Here is a 27,161-nt window from a genome sequence, read left to right on the forward strand (position 1 = left end):
TATTTTGACAATACCCAAAATACTCTTCCTATAATTTTTCTCATTCACTTCTTCTTCTCTCTTTCCTCTCTCTCCCTCAACCCATTCCTCTAAACTCCCTCTCTAGAGAAAAAAATTCATGGGTAAGGTAAGATATAAGAGAAATCAATGTAATGGTAAGTATTCCTCACTTAGGACACTAAAATATTGCATTTCGAACAAATCTGGGCATGATTTTTGGGATTTTTTGCAATTTTTTTAGATTTTAAACTTTGAAATCTACAAAAAATTGACGTGTTTCGATGGTGCTCAATGCCAACTAGATGGGACCTTCAAAATCAAGATTTTCATGAAAAAATTGATGTTGCTCGATGGTAGTTCGATGGTGCTCGATGCGATTCTTGCAAAATACATAATTTTTCACTCGGGTGTCCGTTTTGGGTGATTTTTTTTTATTTTAGGCATTTTTTCAAAATCTACACGTTTGAGATATGTATATACATATTTGGGAAATGTAAATCTTGAAAAAAAAAATACAAAATGCAAAGCATACCTCATGTTCGACATATGTTTTGGTATGTTTTTAAGTTCTAAACTTTAAAAATGTGTATGTGAACATCTAATATGTGTAAATCTCAAAAAAATACCCAAAATCAAAAAATAAATCACCCAAAATGGACACCCGAGTGAAAAATTATGTCTCTTACAACAATTGCATCGAACCATCATCGAGCAACTATCGAACCACCAACGAGCAATGTCGATTTTTTTCATGAAAATCTTGATTTTGAAGGCCCCATCGAGCTGGTATCGAGCACTATCGAGAAAAGTCTATTTTCTACAGATTTCAGAGTTTCAGATCTAAAAAATAACTCAAAAATCATGCCCCAACTCAATGGTTGCTTGATGGTGTTCGATGTCAACTCGATGGGGCCTTCAAAATCAAGATTTTCATGAAAAAGTTGACGTTGCTCGATGGTGGTTCGATGTAATTATTGTAAGAGACATAATTTTTCACTTGGGTATCCGTTTGGGGTGATGTTTTTTAATTTTAGGTATTTTTTTAAGATCTACACGTTTTAGATGTTCACATACACATTTTCAAAGTTTAGAACTTGAAAACATACCAAAACATATCTAGAACATAAGGTATGTTTGTTGGAAAAACATTCAGAGCACGTAGCGAAACTTGCATGGTGGGCCCATTGTCAATGGAACAACAACAATAAAAAAAATTCATTAATCATATAAACAATTTATATGATCAAGAAAACAATCCAGAAACATTAACATACAATATTATTAATCATGCAATAAATATATAAATATACAATATATTTATATATAACATATAAACACAAAAATTCAAGAACATAAACTATTACCTCTTGAAGCCTATCAAGTGTCCTTGAGTCTTTTCATATATTTATTGATCTTCCTTTCCAAAGTTTTAAGCACTCAAACAACGATCTTCCATAGTGTTCTTTACACCTCAAGATGTGTATAGGCGCATAGAGAACATGAGTTTGTATTTTAGGAATCACAAGTATTTCTCAACACATGAGAACTTGGATTATAGTCTAAGAATAGCTAAAATAAAGAAGAAGAAAGAGAGAGTTTTATCTAACAAAAACTCTGAGAACTATTTTGAATTGTGTATTGTGTTGTCTTTTTTTTTTATGTGTGTTTTTATTGTATTTCTCTTATTCTTCTATATCATACATATAGAGATTTATATTACCTTATTATTCCTAATAATAATAGTAATATAGTAAAATATCATAATGATAATACAATTTGATTTAAGTAAATATCTAACTTACCAAATTTTAAAAAACTATTTTCAAATTATTAAATATATTAAATAAATTAAATAAAAACTACACTATACAATATCAGCATATTGATACACGCATAGCACAGTCATTAGATTGTGTCATGCGTGTATTGCTATATCATTTTTCATGGATATTGCATTTTTCTTTTATTTAATTATTTAACTAAAATCAATCTCCCACAAAATAAAGTATTAACATTTTTAAGGAAAAAATGATAACCATATTTCAAATTTTAAATTCTAAATTCTAAATTCTAAATTCAAATTGATGATCATCATTATCATTATCTTTTAAAATTAAATAAGTCAAAATTTATTTTTGACTTACCAATTTTATTTTTTTCCACTCAAATAAAATAATTAATTTCAAAAATTAATTAATTTATTTATATATATGAAATTCAAAATTTACATATTTAAATTAATAAATATATTTTTCGAAAATTAATTATCAAATAATTGTATACTTGACCCGAATAATAAAATTCTTATCAAATTCTCACATTACAGTTTATACCCTTGTATCAACTTTTACATTGATATGGTATTGATAGAGCCACCCTGGGGACCTATGGACTTATAATGTCAAGCTCCAATAAACATTAGATTATTAATCAAAGATCTTTAATTAAATAATCATATTTATTAATCTCATGATTACTCCATTATAAATATGAGATTGAACTCTTGAGAATTATAGACATATATTTACAGAGTACTTTATTAAAGAATAAAGTGTCCATTGATATAATCATTACATACAATTTTAATCCTCTATTAATGGTTCATAATTAAAAGAGAATAAAATTATTGTTTTACCCTTTTAGCTATATATTGTTCCTAGTGTACCATTGACTTTACTAGTGAAGGTTGTGTCACAACAAGTTTGCAATGTGAGCACTCATAACCTTTTCAGTTCCAAAAGTCAACCCAATAGGGAACCATTATTCAATCTATAATAATGTATATATTCCTGTTAAACTACGTCCCCAGTCATATACATCATTTAGTCCCCAAAACAATTGTTCTTAGCCTGATCATTCTGACAAACCTTAACGTATGAATCAAATGATCAGATGACATATATATGAGTTCATAGCAACCTCAAGATTAAGATCATCGTGTATATGATCATCATTTGATGTGTTTGATTAATACTATCAAATTGTGTTTAAACAAGTATTAACAAATCACATCTGGTCCGGTTCTACATACTCTCAGGATGCAAAGTACCTCCACTAAAGTGTCCTACTACACTAGTAACTTGAATCTAGGTCACATGTATTCATAATACTAGTGGACCGTACTAGCAGTAATTAATCTAAAGATTTCATAACTTTATTTTACTGCGAACTGTTTTAAGTTTATTATCTTAATCTTGATCCTCTCATACTAATATGAGAATAAGACTACATAGATAAACTTTGGAATTTTTTGATATTCACTTAATATTATCATATAATATCGGGCATAGTCTATATTTATAATAATTCAATTCAATTATTTATTTCGTTTAAAACATTTGTCAACTACAATTGCTTTAATGGCACTATTTCCAACAATGTTTTGCATTTTGCATTTTTTTTTCAAGATTTACATTTTCCAAATGTGTATATACACATCTCAAATATGTAGATCTTGAAAAAATACCAAAAAAAAAAAAATTCACCCCAAACGGACATCCGAGTGAAAAATTACGTATCTTGCAAGAATCGCATCGAGCACCATCAAATCACCAGCAAGCAACATCGATTTTTTCATGAAAATCTTGATTTTAAAGGCCCCATCGAGCTTACATCGAGTACCATCGAACCACGTCAATTTTCTGTAGATTTCAAAGTTTTAGATCTGAAAAAGAATAAAAAAAAACTCAAAAATCATGCCCAGATTTGTCGAAATACAGTATTTTAGTGTCCTAAGTGAGGAATATTTGTCATTACATTGAGTTTTCTTATATTTTACCTTACCCGGGGATTTTTTTTTCTAGAGAGAGAGTTGAGAGGAATGGGTTGAGGGAAGAGAGAAGAGGAAGTAGATGGGAAAAATTATGGGAGGGGTATTTTGGGTATTGTCAAAAGAATATGTATTTTTTTTTTTAAATGATTTAAATGTTCAACATTTTTTTGACTTAGAACCCATCATTAAGCATAAAATCTAAAATTTGCCTTTAGAAAAATAACAACTCAATACTTAGTAGGAATTTAGAGGCAATTTGTCAACACATATGTGCTACACACAAAAACAAAAACAAAAACAAAATGAAGCTTAGCTAGACAAAATGAATTAAAGGAGGGTAGGTGCCCATTTGGTATCCTGTATTTTTTCAAAGTATCAATTTAGTACCTTCTAATATGAATAATTCTCACTTGGTACTCTCATTTTTTTTTTAAATCAGATAAAAATAGTACCTCATACTCAGATTTGGTCAACAAATTTTACATATTGACTAGACTGCCCTTCGTTACACTAAGTTAATTGGTATAAAATTAAAATTACAAAAAACTAAAACTTAAATAAAAATTGAAATTAAGATTTTATTTTTATTTTTTCTCTCTCTCCTCCCCTTATCTCTTTATTCTTCTCTTTCCCAACATCGAAGCCCCTATCTCTTTCTTTAAAAAAAGTCCTAAAATTTTCCAATTTGTTTTCCTATCTCTTCATCTTCTTCCTTTCACATTCTTTTATGATATTGCAGGCTGTAGACGCCGGCTGTAACACTCCACGTCACTATGACTGCTTCTTGGAATGACGACTAGCCTTGCAAACCAACACAAGTATTTCCAGCGTGTTTTGTCCTTACTCGCACGCTTCCTGGGAAAACTTCCCAGGAGGTCACCCATCATGATACTACTCAAGGTCAAGCACGCTTAACTTTGGAGTTCTTAAATGATAGGCTACCGAAAAGAAGATGCATCTTGTTGGCATAGGTAGTACCCATCAATCCCATCTTCAACGGTTTAGTCCCATACCTATACAGTCTTAGAATCATCATACTTGACCTTCCCCAGGTGATGTGGGATTGTACATCTTTTACCTGGTGTTTCCCCATGCAGATCACGGTATTCTGACTATCACATCAGCGAAAGGCGCATCTGGGTTCGTGACTGAGGCTCCGAGGTAGGGGCTATATGGTTTTTAAGATGGGTGTGCTTGGCCACGGGATGGGTTCACGACAAGATGTACTCCAAGAAGGGTTAGTGAGGGGGATGGGCTCTGAGATGGTGGCGACGATATGAATCAAAGATGGGTTCGCATAACTTCAATCCCAAAAGCTTCACCATTTCTCACCGCCCCCACCTCTTGTCTACCATCTCAGTCCACCGCAGATCAAGGATGCACAAATCTCATTGTCGACTGTTGTTGTTGGTGAAGCTCCATGCTTAGACCTCCGCCATTCTCTGTGTTTGCAAATACCTCACTGTTGTTGTTGGCCCATACCTCATCGTTGCTGTTGATGAATCCCCATGCCCAGACCTTATGAGTCTTTCTAATTTTTGGGTTCTAGTTTTTTTTTTTGTTCTCGGTTTGCATATTGGGGTAGTGATATATTTGTAGCTTGATATTATAAGCATAGATTTGATATTGATAATGAACTATTCTTTTTTTATATTGTTATTTTGGGTTTGATTTTTTAGAATGGATATTGATATTCTGACCATAGATCTGGTATATATTTTTTGTATGTTCTTGATGTTGGATTTGGATATCAACATTTAGGTTTTTTTTAGGTTGAATTGAATGGTTCAAAATTTTGTTGTGATTGATATTTTGCAGTGTTCTTTTTGCTTTATTGATTTTGCAAGTTGTGTTCATAATAGGGTTTGGTCTACGTCGATTTTGTAAGTTTCTGGTGTTAATTTTGGAATGAAGTCTAGAAAAGATGATGATGATGATGATGATGATTTAAAAAGTGGTTGTTCGTGATATTTTTCTTAGGTTTGAGTTTAAGCTAATTTTGTTAGAACTCATTATCATCGTCATCTTTGATTTGTCTAGGTTTGAGTTTGTAGAGGGACTAGAAGAAGGAATGGAAAGAAAAAAGGAAAGTTATTTAATTTCTTTTGTTTTAATTACTTTTATAATTTTTTTAAAAAAAAAATCACTTAATTCATTAAAACTAAGGGTAATTTCGTCATTGTGAAAAATTGGTTGACCAAATTCGATCAAAATGTACTTTTTTAACCCTTTTTACAATTATATGGTACCGGTTGAGAATTATTCATATTAAAGAGTACCAAAATAATAGTTTGCAAAAACAAAGGGTATCAAATGGTTAATTTCCCGTTAAAGGAAGAAACTTTTGTCCAAGACAGAATCTGATGAGTTTTTGGCCAAAACAGGAAAACTTACTGCGTGACTTGCGACGACAGAGCTGCTACCGCTCTCCTCCAGTTTGTAGGTCCAAACAAACCAGGGTGTTTGGTATGACGGTTTGGTTTGGTGGGAATAGAAATGTAAAATATAATCCATGTTTGTTAAATTTATTTTTAATGGTTTGGGTATTTGTGTTTCCTAGTAGGTCTCATTTTTTAGCTAGATTTGAGTGTAATCTTAATCACTTTAAACACTTGAGTTTCACATTCACTTAATCTAAACCCCTAACTCTACTCCCACAAACTCAAACCTAGTACCACACACAAAACTTCATTTAAACAGAAAATGTCATTGTTGAAAATAAGCCTTGTTTTATGTTGTTGGGTAAACGGATCATGGGAGATCTTATTGGACCTTCGGACCCAATTAGCCTGACCCACCACAAGTTACACTCTTATTAAGCCGAACTAAATTGTCCAATCTCAGCATTTGAATAACTGAAAAAGTGGGTTTAACTCTCTCTCTCTCTCTCTGAGCTCGTAGTGTAGCTTCTCACATCGATCGGTGTTCCTCTACCTCAACTCAAGGTATCTCTCTCTCTCATGCTACGCTCTGTATAATAGATTGAATAAATTTGTCAGAACCTGTCAATGGTCTCATTTGCTACTCTATTAGTAATACTGAAACTTCCATCGCTCGATTTTGTTTGCTCCCTTATAAAAATGTGTTCTTTTTCCTTTCTTTTAGTAAAAGTTTAGTAATTTGGGCAAAATTAAAGTGCTTAATTCCCTTACTATACCAAGAGTCATGTGCAGCCACGCCCACATGGATTAAATGTAAGGAATGTGCAAGAGTTTAAATTTAATGACTTGAAATTCAAATTGTTATGGAAGGAAGTTAATTTTATTACAATTGAATGAATAATGAAACAAACATGGATACAATAAATCATAACATTTCAATGGTTTACTCTCAATCTCAGGATTATGATCCTTATCACTGTATATTTTCACTATAATGTGAAAGAAGAAGATTACATGAAAATCTCTTGAACTTGTTAGACTTTTCTCTTTTTTTTTTTTTTATGAAAATTCAATTTTGAAAATAGAGAAAGTAATTGAATGAATTTTTTTTTAGTCTCGACCATGCTCTCGCAGTGCTTCTCTCAGACGGCCACCACAGCCAGATACTTCCCCAGCAGTTCATTTCCACCCTCCATTCCCATTTCCAGAGCTTCAGCTCTCAATTTCACCGATATTAGGGGAGGCTGCCATTCTCTCTCACTCACTTGCCGACCCAACATTTCCATGGCCTGTAACTCAAAGCTCTCGAATGGAATCGAATCTCTTTCCCAGGGTCTCAATGTCGATCGCATTGCTGAGGTCGCTAATGAGGCTGCTGATGCCTCTGGAGTTGTACTTCGAAAATACTTCCGTAGCAAGTTTGAGATTCTCGATAAGGAAGATTTGAGTAAGTCTTTTTTTTTTGTTTTTCTTTTGGGTGTGTGTTTAAATCTGTTTGGTTGCTGAGAAAACATTTCACATAATGTGGGAATCATATATTGATGAATGGTCAAAAGGGTCTAGTATTTCTTATCATTTGAAAAAAAATGTGTGGTACAAAAAGGAGAGTTTTATTGAATTAGTGGAAAAAGATTAGCTTTTCGGTGGAAGAAAATCCTTTTTTGTCTTTTGTAGGCTCTGTTTGGTTACTGAGAAAGTATAATGTGGACTTTCGTATGGATGGTCTGATGGAGGAATGGAAAATTTTCTTGAGTTTTTGAATAAAGAGAGCTTTTGTTGAGTTAGTAGGAAATTTGAGATTTGAATAAAGAGAAAGCTTAATTGAGTGATTTCGAAGTTTCCATATTGTTGAGGTTGAAAGAGTTGGTTACTCTGTCATAAAGAAAAGAGTGAACTGAGTTGTCTTGTTCTAGTTCTTTATTTCGATTTGACTTCCCGAGAAACCAGGAATATAGAGAGCATATATAGTGTCTAGTTGGTTACTCTAGAAGTTCTGCCCTAAAAATGCTTCAAAATGAACTACATTTACATAACCTAAATATTATATCTATTTAGTGCCTTACTAGATGTTCTATTTGGTTTATTACAGGCCCTGTAACTATTGCAGATCAAACAGCAGAGGAATCTATGGTATCTATTATTTTGAAAAACTTTCCATCTCATGCTATGTAAGTTATTTAGTTCGCATCAAATTGGTGCAATGAAGTGGTTAGATTAGGACATGATTGCAGATCCTTCATATTTAAGGTTGTTTTAGATAGATGCTAATTGTGACATAATATGGCTATATTAGATCAGTGGTGTTGTTTAAGTGCTTTTGTCTTTATCGTACTAGTTGTGATTTTGGGGCCAATTTTCTTTCTAGATTTCCCATTGCATCAACATTATAAACAAGTGAAATATTGAGTTGTAATTGTTGTTGCTAAAATTATTGATAGTGGAGTTGTAATTGTAGTTATGGAGAAGAGAAGGGGTGGAGGTGCAAAGAGAAGGATTCAGAGTACGTCTGGGTTTTAGATCCAATAGATGGGACAAAAAGTTTTATAACTGGTATATACATACTGTGTTTATTAATTAAATAAAAAAAAACACTGGCTAATTAAATTGTTCATACTGGTCTTAAGCTCTATTAAATTTTAACTAATTGACACTTTTAATTGCTTCAGGAAAACCTGTCTTTGGTACTCTCATTGCTCTGCTACACAAGGGCAAACCAGTAAGAATCATCTACAACTTGCTTGCATACACAAACTGAGAAATAATGTAATCCATTTTGTTGATTGAAGGGATTGTTTTAACAGAAATTAGACTTCACAAATGGATTTTTCTTTTTATTATTAAAACTTTATGTAATAAAAGAAGATTAATACAACTTTAGTTAGTTAGCAGTATCTACTATCTTTTCATGTACGTGTGTGCCATGCTATCAGTTATGATTAGTTAGTTCTCTTTTTCACCATTTCAGAAGTAAAAAAATATAACCTTGACCTTCATCTTTATTAGAGGAAATTAGCAATTGAAGTTTAATAAGTTTGAATAGCTGCATAAACTATCTTTTTTTGAGATAATTTGTTTTTCCCCTCCAGATTCTTGGCATAATTGATCAGCCTGTTTTAAGAGAAAGATGGATTGGGATGAGTGGAAGGAAAACTATACTAAATGGAGAAGAAGTGTCAACACGCTCTTGTGCAAATATTTCACAAGCCTATATGTATGTTTTGCTCTTTTTCACTCCTACTATCTTACCCTTTAAACTAGAGGTTTTATTCCAGAAATTAAATCACGTTGTTCATACTTCTGCTTCCTTATGGAAAGAATTGAACTGCTGACATATGACTCCGGTGAGTCACAGATCTCTAACTTGTTTCTCGTTCTGATTATAGGTACACTACAAGTCCTCATCTGTTCAACGAAGAAGCAAAAGAAGCATTTGTTCGTGTCAGAGACAAGGTCTGTGTTCATTTGCTGTTTGAAGGGAGAATTTAATGCCCGCAAAATTATACGTGACTCGGCAAATTAGTCCTTGAACTATAACATGTAGCAATTAAGTCCCTGAATTCATTTAAATGTAGCAATTAAGTCACAGATCTCTATTTTGTTTTTCGTTCTGATTATAGGAACTTAATTGGTATTGTTTAATGAATTCAGGAACTTAATTGCTACATTTTATAGTCTAAGAACTAATTTGCAAAATCTTGTAAATCTATATATATAGAGAGAGATTTTAAGCTGTTTTCTGTACTCAATCCTTCTTTGTCATTACTGCTTTTACAGGTGAAAGTACCATTATATGGGTGTGACTGCTATGCTTATGCTCTTTTGTCATCTGGGCATGTGGATCTTGTTGTTGAATCCGGTCTCCAGGTAAGATGGTGTAATTCTTTTGCTTTCTTGATATGACAAACATGTATCCACTTTCTCCTAGATATCTTTGCCTATTAAACTAGCTTCCACCCCACAGGAATGATTGGCATGCATGGCTTAAATTTCAGTTTTGCATGTATTTTATTACTGGTAGATTTGCCTATATTGGATGTATGTTTACTTAGTAATTGGTAGATTTGCTTCAAAGATAACAGGCAAAAAACAGAACCCTGGTTTTGCTTTTACCACACTTGTATACCTTTGGGCTGCAATGGATAGAATAATGTGTAGAAGAGAGCTTCATTGTATAACCAAATAATACCTTTTCTTCTTATCAGCCATACGATATTCTTGCACTCATACCTGTGATAGAAGGTGCTGGAGGTGTCATAACTGGTTGGAAAGGAGAAGAACTTAGTTGGGAAGCTTCCCCAAATTCACATGCAACAAGTATTTTTTCTTGAAAGTCAACTTTATTTAATTCTACATTAATTGACTTCATCAACTATTGTACCGTTTGGTATTACATTTTAATTGACTTTAATCACCTTGTTGTTACAGAATTTAATGTAGTTGCAGCTGGGGATAAACAGATTCACCAGCAAGCTCTGGAGTTACTACAATGGCAATGAGGTTTAGATTGGCAATGCTTCAAATACATTTGTAGAGAACTTAGCAGAAGCCTGGGTTGATTCTGAATAAATGAGTTTAGTTGCAAAAGATAAATTGGAAATGGGTGAGAGCACAAATTATCTTTTTAAGATGTACATCAAGAAACAATTTGCAAAGACATTTATCTTGACACCCTAATAAAACCTTTGGCGAAAGAAAAAAAATTCTCATGAGTCATAACTTCCGTTCTTGATATTGCTGCATTTATTTTCATATCTGAATACAACCACATATCACACCGATCGTAATTGTTGCTTCTATAAGAGAGGACTTCATCAGATTTTGCAATTGTAAGTATTGTTATACTCTAAAAGTCACTATATAAAATATAAAAAATGTATTTTGGTAATATAGTTTAAAGATGTGGAATGAAAAGTTTTTAAAAATGCTCTTCAATAGCCAAAATGGCAATGGTAGTGGTAGCTTCATATCATTCCCAAGTAGATCTTTTACCCAAAAAAATGGTCATGTTCATTTAAACATTGAAAATTCTAAAATCGTCACTTTGGATGTGTAAAAAAATTTAAATTTAATAATGTACTAAGTCTCAGTGGCGGATAACGTTCAACCTAACACTATGAGCATGATCATCAACCCTATCGGATTGAAGAATCATGGTTTTTTTTTTTTAACTAGAAATAAGAAAACACACAACTGGGAGCTTGGCAATTATATAGCTGAACTACAAATGATAATTTGAAGGAGAACATTGTCAATCAACTGTTTATCCGTAAACCAAACCAGATTTCGGTGGCACATTTGTGGAAGAAAATGTAATGCGTTACCATCTGCGTCTTCTGGCTATGAAGAAAGAATGGAAAATCCAACTGCCAAACTGATTTAAGTTCCACTTTTTTGTTCAATTTTTCAGCAGATTAAATTTCAGTTTCATTCTTTCCCGAAATCGGCATTGTAGTGGGAGCTTGATTCAAGTTTCTTTGCTTCATTCAATTTCCGCACAGCCTGAAATATCAACCACAAGCAATAATTAAAGATTGAATCATATCGATGCAACAATTGAAAAGAATAACACGCATGGAAAGAGATTTGCAATTGCACAAACAAACAGGGCCCAGCACAACATTTATCCGGTGTGAAGAAATTGTGAAAAACCAGGTAAGGGTAAGAAGAAGGGAGCTGGGGTTAGCATACATATATATTGATTGTTGATTCATTTAGATGATTCTTCAACTTGTCTGCTAAAAATAATAAATAGCAACTACAGACAACATCAATGATCCAATGGCAGTCGCCCAGAAAAAAATGTCATGCAAATCAGAATCATCCTTGCAAATTCGCTACTAATACATTTATTAGATGATAACGTATCGGCAAAATCAGAAAGAAAAAAAAATGTACATACTAACTTCTGCATGCAGCACTACTCCCAAATATCTAGGCAAAATCTGACAAACTAATAGCCCATGCCAACAATTTTAGAAAGATAATCCATAGAACTGACTGTTCAGAAAAGTTGAATAGAAGTTAACCATGTCAATTACTCTACCTTAGCGTGGGCTATGTGACTAATAAAAAATTAAGTTAATTTGGAATTGTGGAATATTTATGTGGGCTATTTGGCTGGAGAGGAATGGCGTGATTTTTTAAGAAAAGGAGAATCAGTTGGAGCACCCCTTGGGAAGGGTTTACTTCGGACTGCTATATGGCTAAAGAGTGTCAAAGAATTTGTTTTATTCTCTTTTCAGATAAGTTAAGGGTCTGGGAATGTGTGTAGTTATTAATAAAATAGTTCTTGTTTCTTAAAAAAAGTTTTTCTACCTTCATGAAATCCTCGTGGATGACGTAGTCCCTTTCAGCACGAATTGCAGACATCCCAGCTTCAGTGCAAACATTTCGAAGATCGGCCCCATTAAATCCCTGGAACAAAGACATAAATACAATCAGTCAAACAATTTAAATCACTGCTCACCATTAGAAAAGCACCTCACACTCAGCTAACCTCAGCAAGCTTGACAACTGCTTCATAGTCGATTTCTCCATGTTTGGCAATGCCAGCAGCATGTATTTTCAAAATTTCCATTCTTGACTGTTCATTAGGTAATGGAATCTCTATCTTGCGGTCAAGCCTCCCGGGACGAAGAAGTGCAGGATCCAGAACATCAGGTCTGTTCGTTGCCATGATCATTTTAACCTAAGACACCCAATTTAAGATAAGACAACTAAGCAAAAAAAAAAAAAAATAGCATGATATATCAAGTATAACCTTTAAAAAAATGTGTGAAAGTTGGGATGAAAAAAAATAAAAAATGAAGTTTGATTAAATGAAAAGGAAAAATCCAGCATACCTTCCCAAGCTGGTCAAAACCATCTAGTTGATTAAGCAACTCCATGAGTGTTCTTTGAATTTCACGATCTGCACTAGTCCCTTCACTGAATCGGCGCCCACCAATAGCATCGATCTCATCCATAAAAATGATACAAGGCTATACAAGGAGGAGAAGAAATAATTCTACAAATGTATCTAAATGAAGATACACAACAAAGTCAAAAGGCTCAACATAAAGAGGCTCTTACCTGGTGATCCCGAGCATAGCCAAACATTTCTCTAATCAATCGTGCACTTTCACCAATATACTTATCAATGATGGCACTGGATACAACCTAGAGGCCCATATAGTAAATTTGGCACATTAATATTCCATGGAAGAAAACAAAACAACTACAAAATATAATCTCCATTAAGAGAAGCAAAGAACCAAACCAACCTTTAAAAAGTTAGCATCAATATTGCTAGCAATTGCTCTGGCTAGTAATGTTTTCCCCGTTCCAGGAGGTCCGTATAGAAGAACACCCTAAACCCATAAAAAAAGCCTGTTATCAACAAGATACTCTTTCTCTAATCTTCTAATGAAGGAAGAGTAATATTTCTGATTGTGGTGTGAGATTCAGCGAGATCGTGATTGAAATTTACCTTTGGAGGTTTGATTCCAACTCTGACAAAGAGCTCAGGATTCATAAGAGGAAGCTCTATAGATTCCCTAAGCTCTCGAATCTGATCTCCTAGCCCTCCCACAGCAGAATAGCTAACATTACCAGGATCTTCGTGAAGCATATTGTATACAACCGGATCAACCTGTGGAACAAAGTTGAAACCCACAAGTCAAATGAGAAACCCTTTGACAAACATGTTAAACCATTAAACACAGTTCTTCATCATAATAGAACACACAATTATTCAAACAGATATCCAATAAGTATCTAAACACAAATTACACAAGGGGCAAGACATTACTTCACGTGGAAGAGCCCGCATGATAGTCAATGTAGTCATATCAAGGACAACTCGAGTTCCTGCCGTTAGCTTCTCCTTATCCACTTTATTGCGGCAGCCAACGACATACCTAGGACCACTACTTGCCTTCACAATCACTGTACCAATTCAAGTAAAAACTCGCAATTAGTTCCCATTTCCAAAAATTCTCAAAACAACATCACCATCAAAGGCCCAGCAAACACAATTGTAAAAAAACACAGGAAATTCCCTGCCCTGAACCACAAAATACACACATATAGAGAAAGAGAGAGAGATAACTTACAGCGTTCATTATCAAGAGGCCTGAGAACTTCACCAATGATCTGCCCAACGCTCTGAAGCGACTTGAGGTCATCTTCGGTTTTAGCAAATTCCTTCTTGGCAGTCCGCAACTTCTCCCGCACTGCATTTTCACAAACCCCATCATCATCATCCCAAATTCCCATTTTGCCAAAATTCTCAATACTACCTTTCTATAAATATATATAAATTTCGATACTCTCTACCAATGAGTTAGCAAAGATCTCAAATCAGATACCCTACGATCCAAACGAGATCAAAAAAGAAAGCTTGGAAAAAAAAAAAGATTAGGGTTTGAGTTGAGGGCAAAAGGGGTTTTCGAAATCTGACCTGCGCGAACACGGGAATCGAGCTCCTTATGCTGGAGAAGCTTCTTCCGGTAATCAGTGGTGACCGTGCGACGTCGGACAACGTCTTCCGATTCCGTCGACATCGGAGTTTGGCCGGAATTGGAGATTGGAGAAAAAGAAAGGAAGAATTGGGGAGTGAGTGAGGGAGGAGAACAAGCAAAAGAAAGCTGAGCAGAGTAGAGGGCAAGGCAAGCCCATCTATAATAATTATTAATAAATAGAAATTATCATTTTAGTCCTTTAATTTAGCGAAATAAAAGTTAGAGCCCTTCTTTTTTTAAAAATTTTAAAACTACCCATATCTATTTTACAAAATTTACTACAATAAATCCTACATTCTTTTTTTGTCCTTTTTTTTTTCTCTAAGCATGATTGTATTGTCCTTGTGTCATGTTTGCTCGATGGAAATGGGAGTTACTTGCATGTTAATGCTTCCATTTCATGTATTATGCTTCTTAATATACCTTAATAAAAACTATGCCTAACTCATCCCAAAAATAAAATATTTTGTAAAAATTAGACTATATTGTCTCTTTCATAAACAATTCATCTATCTCTCTACTACTACGATGGCACCATCACCACCATCTCCACACGACAGAAGAGCACCACCTCCCCACGCTGCCACTACCATTAACATCGCCCTCACCATTAATCTCGCCACATCCTACCACCATTGAAGCTCTCTTTTAATTTTTTTGAAGTGTTATCCAAAATTTAAACCAAGAAAATATGACTTAAGACACTAATTTATAGGTTTTCGAACACTTATGAACAAGATTTGTTTGGTGTTGTTTGCATTTTTTCAGATCTAAAACTCTAAAAATTGTATAAAAACAATGTCTAATGATACATTTGCAGTGGGCCTTAAAAAAATGGTTTTTGTGCGAAAAATGATATTTAACGATGCATGCGCAATACCATTAAGACGGTGCCTTGAAAACATGATTTTTAGGCCCAAAAAAATATGCTCAACGATGCCTAGCGATGCCTTTGTGATGCACTGCAATGGTTTGCGATGAAATTTGATAAAAACGTTGGTAATGTGTAACTTTTCACTCTAATGTCAATTTTAGGTATTTTTTTTAAAGTTTGGTAACTTTTTGAGATCTGCACGTTTAAAATATGTAGAGTACAAATTTTAAGTGGATTATGTAGAACACAAATTTTTTTAATTTAGAATGTGTAAAACCTAATGAACTTTTTAAGACTTAATAATTAAGAACACAATTCGCTTAAATTTTATACTTATACATATTTTAGATATGTAGATCTCGAAAAAAATATCAAACTTAAAAAAAAATCACCTCAAACTGGCATTCGAGTTAAAAATTATGTGTCACCAAAGTTTTTGTCAAATTTCATTACACACCATCGCAAATGCATCGCAATTGTATCATTAAGCATCGTTTTTTTAGCCTAAAAACCATGTTTTCAAGGTACCATCACAACTGCATCGTAGGCATTATTTTTTTCCTAAAAATCATGTTTTCAAGAAACCATCGAAACTGCATCGCATATGCGTCGTTAAGCATCATTTTTTTGGTCAAAAACCATGTTTTCAAGACACCATCAAATCTGCATTATTACACATCATTAAGCATCGTTTTTTTTTTTTGGCTAAAAACTATATTTTCGAGGCACCATTGCATATGCATCGTTAGACATCATTTTTTTTTTTGCATAAAAATCATGTTCTGAAGGCACCATCGTAAATGCATTGTTTTTCTGCAATTTTTAGAATTTTAGATCTGAGAATGCATTTTAAAATATATATACCACCTATACTATAAAAATTTATGAATATATTTTATTCATTTTTTAAATTATATCTTATAATAAATGGAAAAATAATATATATTCTTTTTAAAATGGTAATTTAGTCAATCTTAGCATTTTAATTCCATTTCTTGATTATATAAACAAAATAAAATGATTCGCCTTCCCTTTCTAGTCAATTTTAATAGATGACTTAATAAAATGATGATTCTAATTCTAATATATTTTATTCTCATTCATTTATTTTGATTCCGATTATAGTTTAGTAAACATGTCATTATTTCAATATCCTTACAACATGTTGACCCAAGGTGAATGTGATTTATTTATGTGGTAATGATGTTCATTCACACATTTACTAAAATAAGAAATAGAATGAGATAGGTGAGGCCCTAGACAAATAAAGAAAAAATAATAATATTTTTCTAATTTTTACGCATAAAATGATATTTTTCTAAAATTTGGAAACTTTTTTGTACGAACAAATTTATATTTTTCTACAATTTGGGGGCATTTTAGGGTAGGGCCCTAGGTGTGGGCCTAGCCCGCCTATACTCGGGCACTATCTTGATAAGAGGAAAAATAATGAGAATACTTCTCCTTCCAATCACTTAAGGAATGCATATAATGACTTTTATTTTATTTTATTTAAAATGAAGAATCAAAAGACAATTTTCTCCAATCAAAATATATCTCACTAAAATACTATTTTATATTTTTTTTATCAAAAATATTTTGATTACGTTTCTTAATTATGTAAACAAAATAAAATGATTATAATTATTTTTCCAGTCACTTTTAGTAAACAACATAATATAAATAATGATTTTGATTATTACATATTTATTTCTTTATTGATTTATACATATTCCGATTACAATTTAGTAAATGTGTTAATGTAATAAAAACTTATTTAACTGATTTTATTTTTAGAAAGTGGCATGTATGTATATCATGAATATTTAATGATTAAAAAAATATATTTTTTAAAATTAAAATATAATAAATTAATTTTTTGTAGAAAAAATATAATAAGTCAATTTTAATTTTACTAGGAATATTAAAAAAAAGAGTAATATACAGTCATTATTTAAAAATATATATTAGATAATGAAACAAATATAAGATTTATTTGGATCATTTTTTTAAATATATATTTATGAAGATAGTTTAGGTCTTTCTTAAAAAAATATCAAGACTAATATCTAGCTAAAATATTAAAGTCTAAATATCAATTCATCATAATTAATTACTAATTTAATTACTTTTTCTTCTTAAATTTACATGTAACTTCCAATATTAGTCTTATTTTTTTATTCTCCCTCCTCCACCTTTTCTCACTCGTGTTTTTTCTTAGGGATGGCAAAAAAACTCGGCAGATCGGGGCGAGTCGGAGCCCCAACCCGACGGGACGCTCCTGATCCGAATATAACCAGGGCAATAACGGGGTGGGTCGAGATTCGACCCGACCCGCTAGCAATTGAAGCGAGTAGGATCACCACTTTGTTAAGAGTAGTTGTCATCAAAGAAGAACACAAGATCAATCATGGAAAAATAAAGAAAAACAATAAACAATAGACATAAATTCATTTAGTATTGCTGTAACACCCTCACTTATTTTAGTTAAAAACCATATTTGAGGTGTTACGTTTTAAAACTATATCATAATTTATTTCTGCGGAAGTCTGGACATTTTTTTTTTTTTTTTTTTTTTTTTTTAAAACTTGAAAACTTATTTCACCTTATTTACATTAAACATAAAGTGTGTCTCAAACATATTATACATAAGTATTAAATAACCCAATTTATTTTCAAAACATAACTTCACACTTTATTACAAACATCTCACTGATAACTGAAATAACCCACAAAAAGGTCGATGTGTTCATATGTACAAATCAGGGTCAGGACCATGCTTCAGTTCTCCTCATATCATTCACATATTTCTTTCTCTACCTGCAACACAAGACAACTGTGAGCCTAAAGCTCAGTAAGCAAAGTAATGCATGCAATGCTAATGATTACCCAATATCAATGGACATATACAACTTCTTTTTAAATTTTGGGCCCCTTAATATTGTGCACACTGTTTGAATTGGTCAATGCCTGCAGGGCTTGTTACACATATAATACAAAATCCCATGGGTTCTCCTCCGGCTAGCCTTCACCACAGTAGGGCACATTAAAAACCTTATTCCATCGTTGCCCCGTCAGGCTCAAGAGTTAAGGCGGCCACACACTGTGGTGTCAATACATATAACAATAACTCATATGGAGGAGAAATAAAAACGGAAATATGGCAAACAATATAATTGGTTCACTAAACCTAGCCCAGATTATTGGGCAGCCACTATAAGCCTACTATAGGCCTCCGTTTACACTTATTAACACTTTCATTTGCCTTTTCAAAACAGTGGCACTGAACTTAAACTTCTTATTACAACTTTCTTTTATGTTGCACAAAACTTGCAAAGGCATCATATAATTAATCATCATAATATCATGCATGGTCTTATATCATATAATAATTTACCATATCACTATTATGCCATGCATACAAATTTATGATGAAGTGTCACTGTATGTTAATACCACTTACTCACAAAATATTCATATAATGCATACTTTCACATAACACATAATTCTTGTGTTGCAGTTGAGTACTTTACTTACCTTTTGTCCACAATATATTTCACCGTGTAACAAGTGATGTCTTAGGTATTGATGTGCTTATCCTGACAATAGCATGGATTTCTCATCATAATGATGGCAGTAATACATTGAACTCTCATTTAAAAAATACCCATAAGACTTCATATCAAATTTCATACCCAAAACATGTCTAAAATGCCTTAAACCACCTAGATCGAGCATTAGATTTATCTTAGACATTTTGGGAAATTTTGACAGAGTTTCCCCTTAATTTTAGCTATCCTCAAATATCAAAATACACCAATAATCAACATCAATTAACCTGCCATAACCATATATCCCAAATACCAACATGATTCATCATAAAGTTATCATATACCGATTTTGATAAAATTCTTATCTCCTAGATCATCACCCAAATTAAATGAGTCTCCACATATATTCAAACATTTATAAACATATATACTCTCTTATAAACTCAATCAAATAACCAAAAATCATCTTGTACTCCAAGAACCCCAAAAACCTCATAAAACACAAAATTTCACTTACCGAGCAACTTTTCGGCGAAAACAATCTCTTCAAGCTTTTCTAAACCTCAAACCACTTGGAAACCCCAAGAAATATCTTAAAAAGGATAAAACACCATATATAAGTTCTCAGAAAAATTCAAAAACATAGTTTAACTTCCAAGTACAAGAACTTACCATAAAAATGCTAGAACTAAGCTTAATCTACTTCTTTGGCTTTGCTTTCACTTGGATCTCCTTAGAATTTCTTCAAACCAGCCAAGAAATGGTTTTTGGTTTTCTTTTCTCTCTGTTTTTCAGAATAATGGTCGTGCAAAGTGATAAGGTTTGATGAAAATTCCTTATTTTCAATGATTTAGCCTTATTGTCAAAAGTTGACACCTTTCATCTCATCATTTCACCTTTTGACTTATGAAAACCTTATCACTTCAATAATTTCGACTTAATCATCTGCTAGGCCTATTATCCTTATGTGTAAAACACTCATACCAAACCTTAGGTCCATATGACTTCATACCCAATAGTTATGCTTACCCGATCGAGCGTAGCGCACTTATGCTAAGCTCGTTTTGACTTTGCATCAATACCACTGATTATTTATACCTCCCATCAAGAATTGATCTAATGGTTCTAAAACCATTTTTACATCATCAATGAGACCTTAATCATACCTCGATTACATTTGGTAAATCCATAAATACTCAATTTTACACCGAAATACTAGTAATCGACATTGTACTATTTTCCACTACTTAACCTATTTTGCCTTCTATATCTCACTTTCAACACTTAATTCCATGCCTTGTCCATATTTTTCATACTTTCTTATATCTTGAGCACATCAAACACCCATAAAAGACAACTCAAATGCCACAAGGTTAATAATATTGAGCATACATATAGACATCACATACACAACTTTTATACTTATACATGAAAACACTTATAAGAATATGCATATGCTCAAATTATACATATTGTATGATATGTAATGCAATGCAATCATGTGATTATTGGCTATATATATCAAAATAATGTGGGTGCTACAATTGCTCTATGACATAAAAATGTGACAAATTATATCATTTATTATAATAATGGGAGCAAAACTTAACGTGAAAAGATTGAGAAAAAAATAGCACCCAAAAGTAACATTTAATTACACATCGATCACAATTTAATAATTTAATAAGGCCAAATGCACGAAAAATATCATGGCCACCACACAATATTGTCTTCATTTTACAAGTAGAGCAACCTTAGCTAAAGCATATGGATAGATGTTGTTATAGCTGAAACTTCGGCAAAATCTCATACTTTGGAAAATAGCCATGGCCTTAGTGACCCTTGGAATTAATAAGTAGCTCTAACAAGCCACGTCGCATAGGTTAGGACTTGAACTAGGACCAACCCTTAATCTCGAGGAGTTCTATACAAAATATGATGTTTTTACAAAAATTTATACATAAAATAGTATATTTAAAATTTGGGCCCTTAAAAAAGTGGTATTTTTATGAAATTCAAAATCCGTTCAAGTGAGAGCGCTAGACACAAGTTTAGCTCGCTTATGTTGAAGATCGGACATGGCTGGATGTGACCTTAATCATTACGAAGAAGAGCACCAAAACCCAACTTGTTGTGTATTTTATCAATGATCGTGTCTGTTTTAACCTTAACGATCCCACGAGTAGGGACACTCGTAGTAAACGTGGCTTTGCTTAATTATCCCATTATTCATTCTCTAATAGTTCTCTACATAATTAAGAGTTCAGTTAACAGCCAACTCCTGTTGAGTTAGGCATCCTCAATCAATTTTTTTATTTCTGAATGTTGTTATTTAGCATTTTAAGGTGTACAACATCACATGGTGACAACCTATAGTTTGTTAGCGGGATCTCATAATTCTTATTAAATTCAAATGTGTGAAACACAAAATTAGATTACACTAATAATGTCCCTTATCATAAAACCTGAAAAACTGAGAGATTTTGCTTCATCTCCACACTAGACAAAGGATTAAGTAAATCCATTAAAAACTTATACAGATAAGTTACTTAACTCATTAATAACTTTTAAATTTCTCAATTTTTCTTTTAAAAAATTAACACAAAGCTACTACTCCATATTCCAACTCATATGTCCGGTAATATTATGTAATGGGGAAACAAAAAACTGAACAAGAAATAATAAGGTTAACCAGAAAAAAATAATAATTTTGACGAGTAAATTATCGAGCATTATAATAATATCATCAATTTTATTTTATAATTAATTAAATTACTGATTTGTTTAAAAGTTAAGCCTTATTTATTATTATAATCTCTATTAGTGATTATTACTCTTAACCCCTTATTGTCTTCAATTAAATATAGCAATAAAGATTAAGAAATTAAAGGGCAAGCAAGAGAGGTTTAATGGTTCTTATTAAAAAAGACTCCGACCGTTATGTCCGTTAATTCCAGGGCATTACTAAATAAAGAATATCAACACTAAACAGATCATACATCATTTGAAGCCCTTGATCCAATAAACAAATAAAACAAACTAATTTAAAAAAATAAAAATAAAAAACCAAAAACTCCTTATTATAGAACAACAACATAGAAGATCCAATAACCAAATAAGAAAAACAAATATTAAAAATCATTTGCTTAAAAAAAACAAGTCTTTTTTCTGCTCAAACCTCCTCTCCCAGGAGGAAGGAATGGAGATAGAAAAGAGACCAACAAAAAACCATAAACATGCCATTAACAATCTTTTTCTATCTTCCTCGCCATCATTCTCATTCTCATTACCATTCTCGAATAATTGTTATAGTTATCCAAACTTCTTGATGGCTTTCCTCCTGGTCCTGATCCTCCTACCCTTTCACTTTCTCGTCCCCGCAGTTTCAGCTGCGGCGGCCACCGCTGCTTTTGCCCCACAAGACAACTTCCTCATTGATTGTGGGGCAACTGCTGTGGTCACCTCGCCGGATGGAAGACTTTTCAAGTCGGAATCACAAGCCGCTCAGTTCATACAAGCGGCCGACGACTTCAAGATCTCCGTCCCCAGCGCCGATGTGCCTTCTCCTATCTATCTAACGGCCAGGATCTTCATCCAGGAAGCTTCTTATTCATTTCATCTGACCCGACCCGGATGGCATTGGGTTCGGATTCATCTCTTCCCCATGAACAACACCATTTTCGATCTTCAAAAAGCCACTTTCACCGTCACCACCGATAAGTACGTCCTTCTCCATAGCTTCAACGTCAACAACACTAACCAAGCTTTTGTTAAGGAGTACTTGGTCAACGCTACCGACCCACGTTTCACAATCAAGTTCTCTCCCCAGAAAAACTCCGCCGCCTTCGTCAACGCCATTGAGGTCGTTTCGGCCCCTGACGACATCATAAACGACGTCGCATCGAACCTTTTACCGGTCGGAAACTACCCTGGTTTATCCAACTACGCTTTCCAACCGGTTTACCGGCTCAACGTCGGAGGACCACTCATAACATCGTCGAACGATACTCTTGGCCGGACATGGACGAGAGACGACGTTTATCTCAAATCAACAAACTTAGCCAAAAACGTTGTCGTTTCAGCAACCGCCGTTAAATACCCTCAAGGCGGTGCCCTAACGCCGCTAATAGCTCCTCAAATGGTTTACGCCTCCGCCGTTGAAATGGCTGACGCCGGCGTCAACAATCCTAAATTCAACGTGACGTGGAACTTTAACGTAGACGGCGCTTTCACTTACCTTCTCCGTCTACACTTCTGTGACATCGTTAGTAAAGCGTTAAACAATCTTTATTTCAACGTTTACATTAACGGTCAAACGGCGATATCCGACTTGGACTTGTCCCATACGTTGGGGGCTTTGGCAGTTCCGTACTTCAAGGACATTGTGGTAAATTCCTCGTTTGTATCTAACGGAGTACTAACGGTCCAAATTGGTCCGTCAAATTTAGGGTCGGGAGACCTTAATGCAATATTGAATGGTTTGGAGGTTATGAAGATGAGCAACACGGTGGAGAGTTTGGACGGAGAATTTGGGGTGGACGGGCGGCAAGAGATGTCGGGTTCGCGGCGGGGGACGGTGGCGGCGGTCGGGTTTGCGATGATGTTCGGAGCTTTTGTAGGGTTGGGGGCAATGGTGATAAAGTGGCATAAGAGGCCTCAAGATTGGCAAAAGAGGAATAGCTTCTCTTCTTGGCTTCTTCCGGTTCATGCTGGTGATACTAGCTTTATGTCTAGTAAAAACTCAGGTTCTCACAAGACAGCAAATTTCTATTCTTCCACTCTTGGCCTTGGAAGGTATTTAATTATATTAATTTTAAAAAATTAGATTAATTTGGTTAATTATTTTATTAATTGTCCTTGATCAAAGCTAGTTAGGTTATAAATGGATTTATTGGCCATGCATAATGCATTTAGGTTATTATGTTTTAATTAGGCGAAATTGAACCGAGTTAGTGTAGTAATGACTGATTTAAAATATATAAGAGAAAAATGAACCTATTATTTTGTGTTAATAGAGACATATATTAATTAGACTCAAAATTTACACACATATAATAGATTTGTAAATATGTAACATTTTTTTTAATGAGTTACAAATTTAATGGATGGTTAATAATTTAGTGATTTGCATATATGAAATATGGATATAAAAATTTGTGCATGTGTGTACTAATTATTTTTTTTAAAGTATTAATTGTTTAATTTCGTACAATTATCTGTCCATGTTGGAATTATATGTTGATTGGGATAAAAAATATTATGTATATATATTGATTAATAATAAGTTAGTATAAAGTTTATACACTGTGAGAGTTAATATATAAACGAATAGCTCACTTTATTAGTTAATTATTTACATTATAATTAACTGATGTAAAATGAGTAAAAGAATATATAACTAAGTAATATATATGTATGACATGTTGAAATTTCTTTCATGCATGGCTACTATACGTAATTAAATAAGTTCTGTAAATCTATTTATGTATATATATACGTTATTTGTAACAGATACTTCTCCTTCGCCGAGCTCCAAGAAGCCACCAAGAACTTCGACGCAAACGCCATAATCGGCGTCGGAGGGTTCGGAAACGTCTACATCGCCGAGATCGACGACGGAACAAAAGTCGCCGTCAAAAGAGGAAACCCTCAATCGGAGCAAGGCATAACGGAGTTCCAGACCGAAATCCAGATGCTTTCCAAGCTCCGCCACCGCCACCTCGTCTCCCTCATCGGCTACTGCGACGAGAACTCTGAGATGATCCTCGTCTACGAGTTCATGTCCAACGGCCCCTTCCGCGACCACCTCTACGGCAAGTCCCTCCAGTCTCCGCTGACCTGGAAACAGCGACTCGAAATCTGCATCGGGGCGGCGCGTGGCCTCCACTACCTCCACACCGGAACGGCCCAGGGAATCATTCACCGCGACGTGAAGACCACCAACATTCTCTTGGACGATAACTTCACCGCCAAGGTCGCGGATTTCGGGCTCTCCAAAGACGTGGCACTGGGACAGGGCCACGTCAGCACCGCCGTGAAGGGTAGTTTCGGGTATTTGGATCCGGAGTACTTCCGGCGTCAGCAGCTGACGGACAAGTCCGACGTGTACTCATTCGGCGTCGTTTTGCTCGAAGCTCTGTGCGCTAGGCCGGCCATAAACCCTCAGCTGCCGAGAGAGCAAGTCAACTTGGCCGACTGGGCCATGCAGTGGAAGAGAAAAGGGTTGCTTGACAAGATTATAGACCCGCTTTTGGTCGGAGCTATCAACCCGGAATCGATGAAGAAGTTCGCCGAGGCGGCGGAGAAGTGCCTCGCCGAGCACGGCGTCGATAGGCCCACCATGGGAGATGTGTTGTGGAACTTGGAGTATGCTTTGCAGCTCCAAGAGGCGTTTAATCAAGGAAAAGCCAATGAGGCCGAGCAAGGAGGTGAGAGTGCTCCGGCTCCGGCGACGGATAACCGGCCGGTAACATTGCCGGAGGAGAGTAATAAGAGTCCGGCGGAAGTTCAGGCTTCCATTGATGAACACTCTGGAACTGCCATGTTTGCTCAGTTTGCTAATCTCAATGGTAGGTGATGATGAAAAAAAAGGAAAAATGAATATTCAAAAGTTATTAATTATTACTCCAAAATGATTTTTTTTTCTTAATTTCTTAATGGGGTTATATATTTGCTATATATATATATAAATAGTTGATTAGGGTTTCAAAATATAACATTGTTGGGCTCTAGGGTTCATACTCTAGTTTGTTTTCCCTCTTTGAAGAACTATCATAAGATCTTATCATGTGTGTGTTTTGGGTTTTCTGGTCTTTAAATGAAAACATATAATAATAATAATTATATATATATAATTATTATATGTACATTGGTGTTTATTTGATGTAATAATTTTGTATGTAGAAGAGATTAATGCAAGTTAGAGAGAGATGAACAATGAGCAATATTAAACTCCAAAAGAAAATATTTTGCTAGTTTAAATTATTATTATTATATTAGCTTCTCTTATATCATTTATAATTATATAAGTGATCATCTCAATCATCTTTGGGTGTACTCTCAAATTTCTTTGAAAAATAAAATTAAAAAGAACCAAACAATGCAACACTTACACTGTATTAAAAGAAAATATATTTATAATATACTACTTCTTCATATTGAACTCTAGCTAATTAACCTTTTTTTCTTTTTTTGAAATTCCAAAAGAATATGTATATATATATATATAATAGTTTAAATCATCAGCTTCTCTATCATTAATAATTATATAAGTGATCAATGATCTTTGAGGTACTCTCATATTTCTTTTTTTTTTTAAAAATAAATTAATAAAAAATCCAACAATACACACTACATATATTAAAAGAATATATATATGTTATACTAATTAATTAATTCTTTATATAAAAAAGAAATGCAAATTAAAAAAAAAAAAAAAGAAGAAGAAGGGCACTTAATTTCCTGTGAAAAAATGCTGAAATTAATAGTCTACAATGGAAGATGTGGAATTTGGCTGCCATAGAACTAATCAAAGAATTTTTTATGTGGAAAAATTTCAACACAATAATCTATAAAATTTAGATTTTTAGCGATGGATATAAGATACTTGGAATCTTATTTCTTGTACTTCCTAATTAACATCAATTAATTAGTTTACATGATAGTAATCTATATATAATTATGATTTGATGATTTATATATACATGACAAAGAAAAAGAAAAAAAAAATTATATAAAAACATAGTGAAAAAAAATAGATCAACGAAGACTAGTAAGCGTCTTAGGGGCAACTCTATACAAGCACCTGTAAATGTTGAGCAAATCACCTCAACCAATCATTAAGAGCATCCCAAAGCAAAGCATGTAGCACAGAGGTGGCTTGAGCATATTTGTCAATGCTAAGTGAGAATTCTATTTGTTGTAGCAAGAAATGTTGCTATTTTCAGACAATGTTACCTATTCTTTTTTTTTTTAAATTAATAATATTTTAAAGGTTGCTTCTCATGATCTAACGTTGCCACACTGCTGAGTAGTTTTGATAGGCAAAATGATAAATTAACATTACTTAGGGACCCACTTAAA

General features: G+C 33.6%; 3 protein-coding genes and 1 long non-coding RNA gene across 6 annotated transcripts; 2 read left to right on the plus strand and 2 right to left on the minus strand.

Annotated features, from left to right (window-relative positions):
* The first annotated feature begins 6,611 nt into the window (after positions 1-6,611).
* LOC133781771 (bifunctional phosphatase IMPL2, chloroplastic) lies at positions 6,612-10,869 on the plus strand. Of its 3 annotated transcripts, none has more exons than XM_062220840.1 (10): positions 6,612-6,717; positions 7,268-7,600; positions 8,243-8,321; positions 8,609-8,703; positions 8,820-8,869; positions 9,240-9,364; positions 9,537-9,603; positions 9,928-10,017; positions 10,356-10,467; positions 10,579-10,869. In XM_062220840.1, exons 2-10 carry the CDS (start codon positions 7,276-7,278, stop codon positions 10,647-10,649), a joined length of 1,014 nt encoding a protein of 337 aa, XP_062076824.1. In that variant the 5' UTR covers positions 6,612-6,717; positions 7,268-7,275; the 3' UTR covers positions 10,650-10,869. The 3 variants fall into 3 exon arrangements, with proteins under 3 accessions (XP_062076824.1, XP_062076825.1, XP_062076826.1); XM_062220841.1 differs by having other exon boundaries at positions 8,243-8,283; positions 8,592-8,703; XM_062220842.1 differs by having other exon boundaries at positions 6,629-6,717; positions 7,288-7,600.
* A 324-nt stretch (positions 10,870-11,193) lies between these two features.
* On the minus strand, positions 11,194-14,793 carry LOC133781772 (26S proteasome regulatory subunit S10B homolog B-like). The gene is made up of 10 exons (XM_062220843.1): positions 14,594-14,793; positions 14,247-14,366; positions 13,943-14,079; positions 13,622-13,783; positions 13,416-13,502; positions 13,225-13,311; positions 12,996-13,133; positions 12,650-12,841; positions 12,469-12,567; positions 11,194-11,652 (listed from the first exon to the last, which is right to left on the minus strand). The coding sequence occupies exons 1-10, from the start codon at positions 14,694-14,696 to the stop codon at positions 11,578-11,580; spliced, it is 1,200 nt and encodes a 399-aa protein (XP_062076827.1). The 5' UTR covers positions 14,697-14,793; the 3' UTR covers positions 11,194-11,577.
* Positions 14,794-17,999: 3,206 nt separating this feature from the next.
* Positions 18,000-20,390, minus strand: LOC133783861 (uncharacterized). The gene is made up of 3 exons (XR_009870994.1): positions 19,752-20,390; positions 19,597-19,671; positions 18,000-18,348 (listed from the first exon to the last, which is right to left on the minus strand). It is a non-coding gene; the product is annotated as an uncharacterized LOC133783861 (long non-coding RNA).
* Positions 20,391-21,864: 1,474 nt separating this feature from the next.
* On the plus strand, positions 21,865-25,656 carry LOC133783862 (probable receptor-like protein kinase At2g21480). The gene is made up of 2 exons (XM_062223472.1): positions 21,865-23,873; positions 24,591-25,656. Exons 1-2 carry the CDS (start codon positions 22,279-22,281, stop codon positions 25,654-25,656), a joined length of 2,661 nt encoding a protein of 886 aa, XP_062079456.1. The 5' UTR covers positions 21,865-22,278.
* The last annotated feature ends 1,505 nt before the right edge of the window (positions 25,657-27,161 follow it).

This window comes from Humulus lupulus, chromosome 6, assembly GCF_963169125.1.
Source record: "Humulus lupulus chromosome 6, drHumLupu1.1, whole genome shotgun sequence".
NCBI lineage: Eukaryota > Viridiplantae > Streptophyta > Magnoliopsida > Rosales > Cannabaceae > Humulus > Humulus lupulus.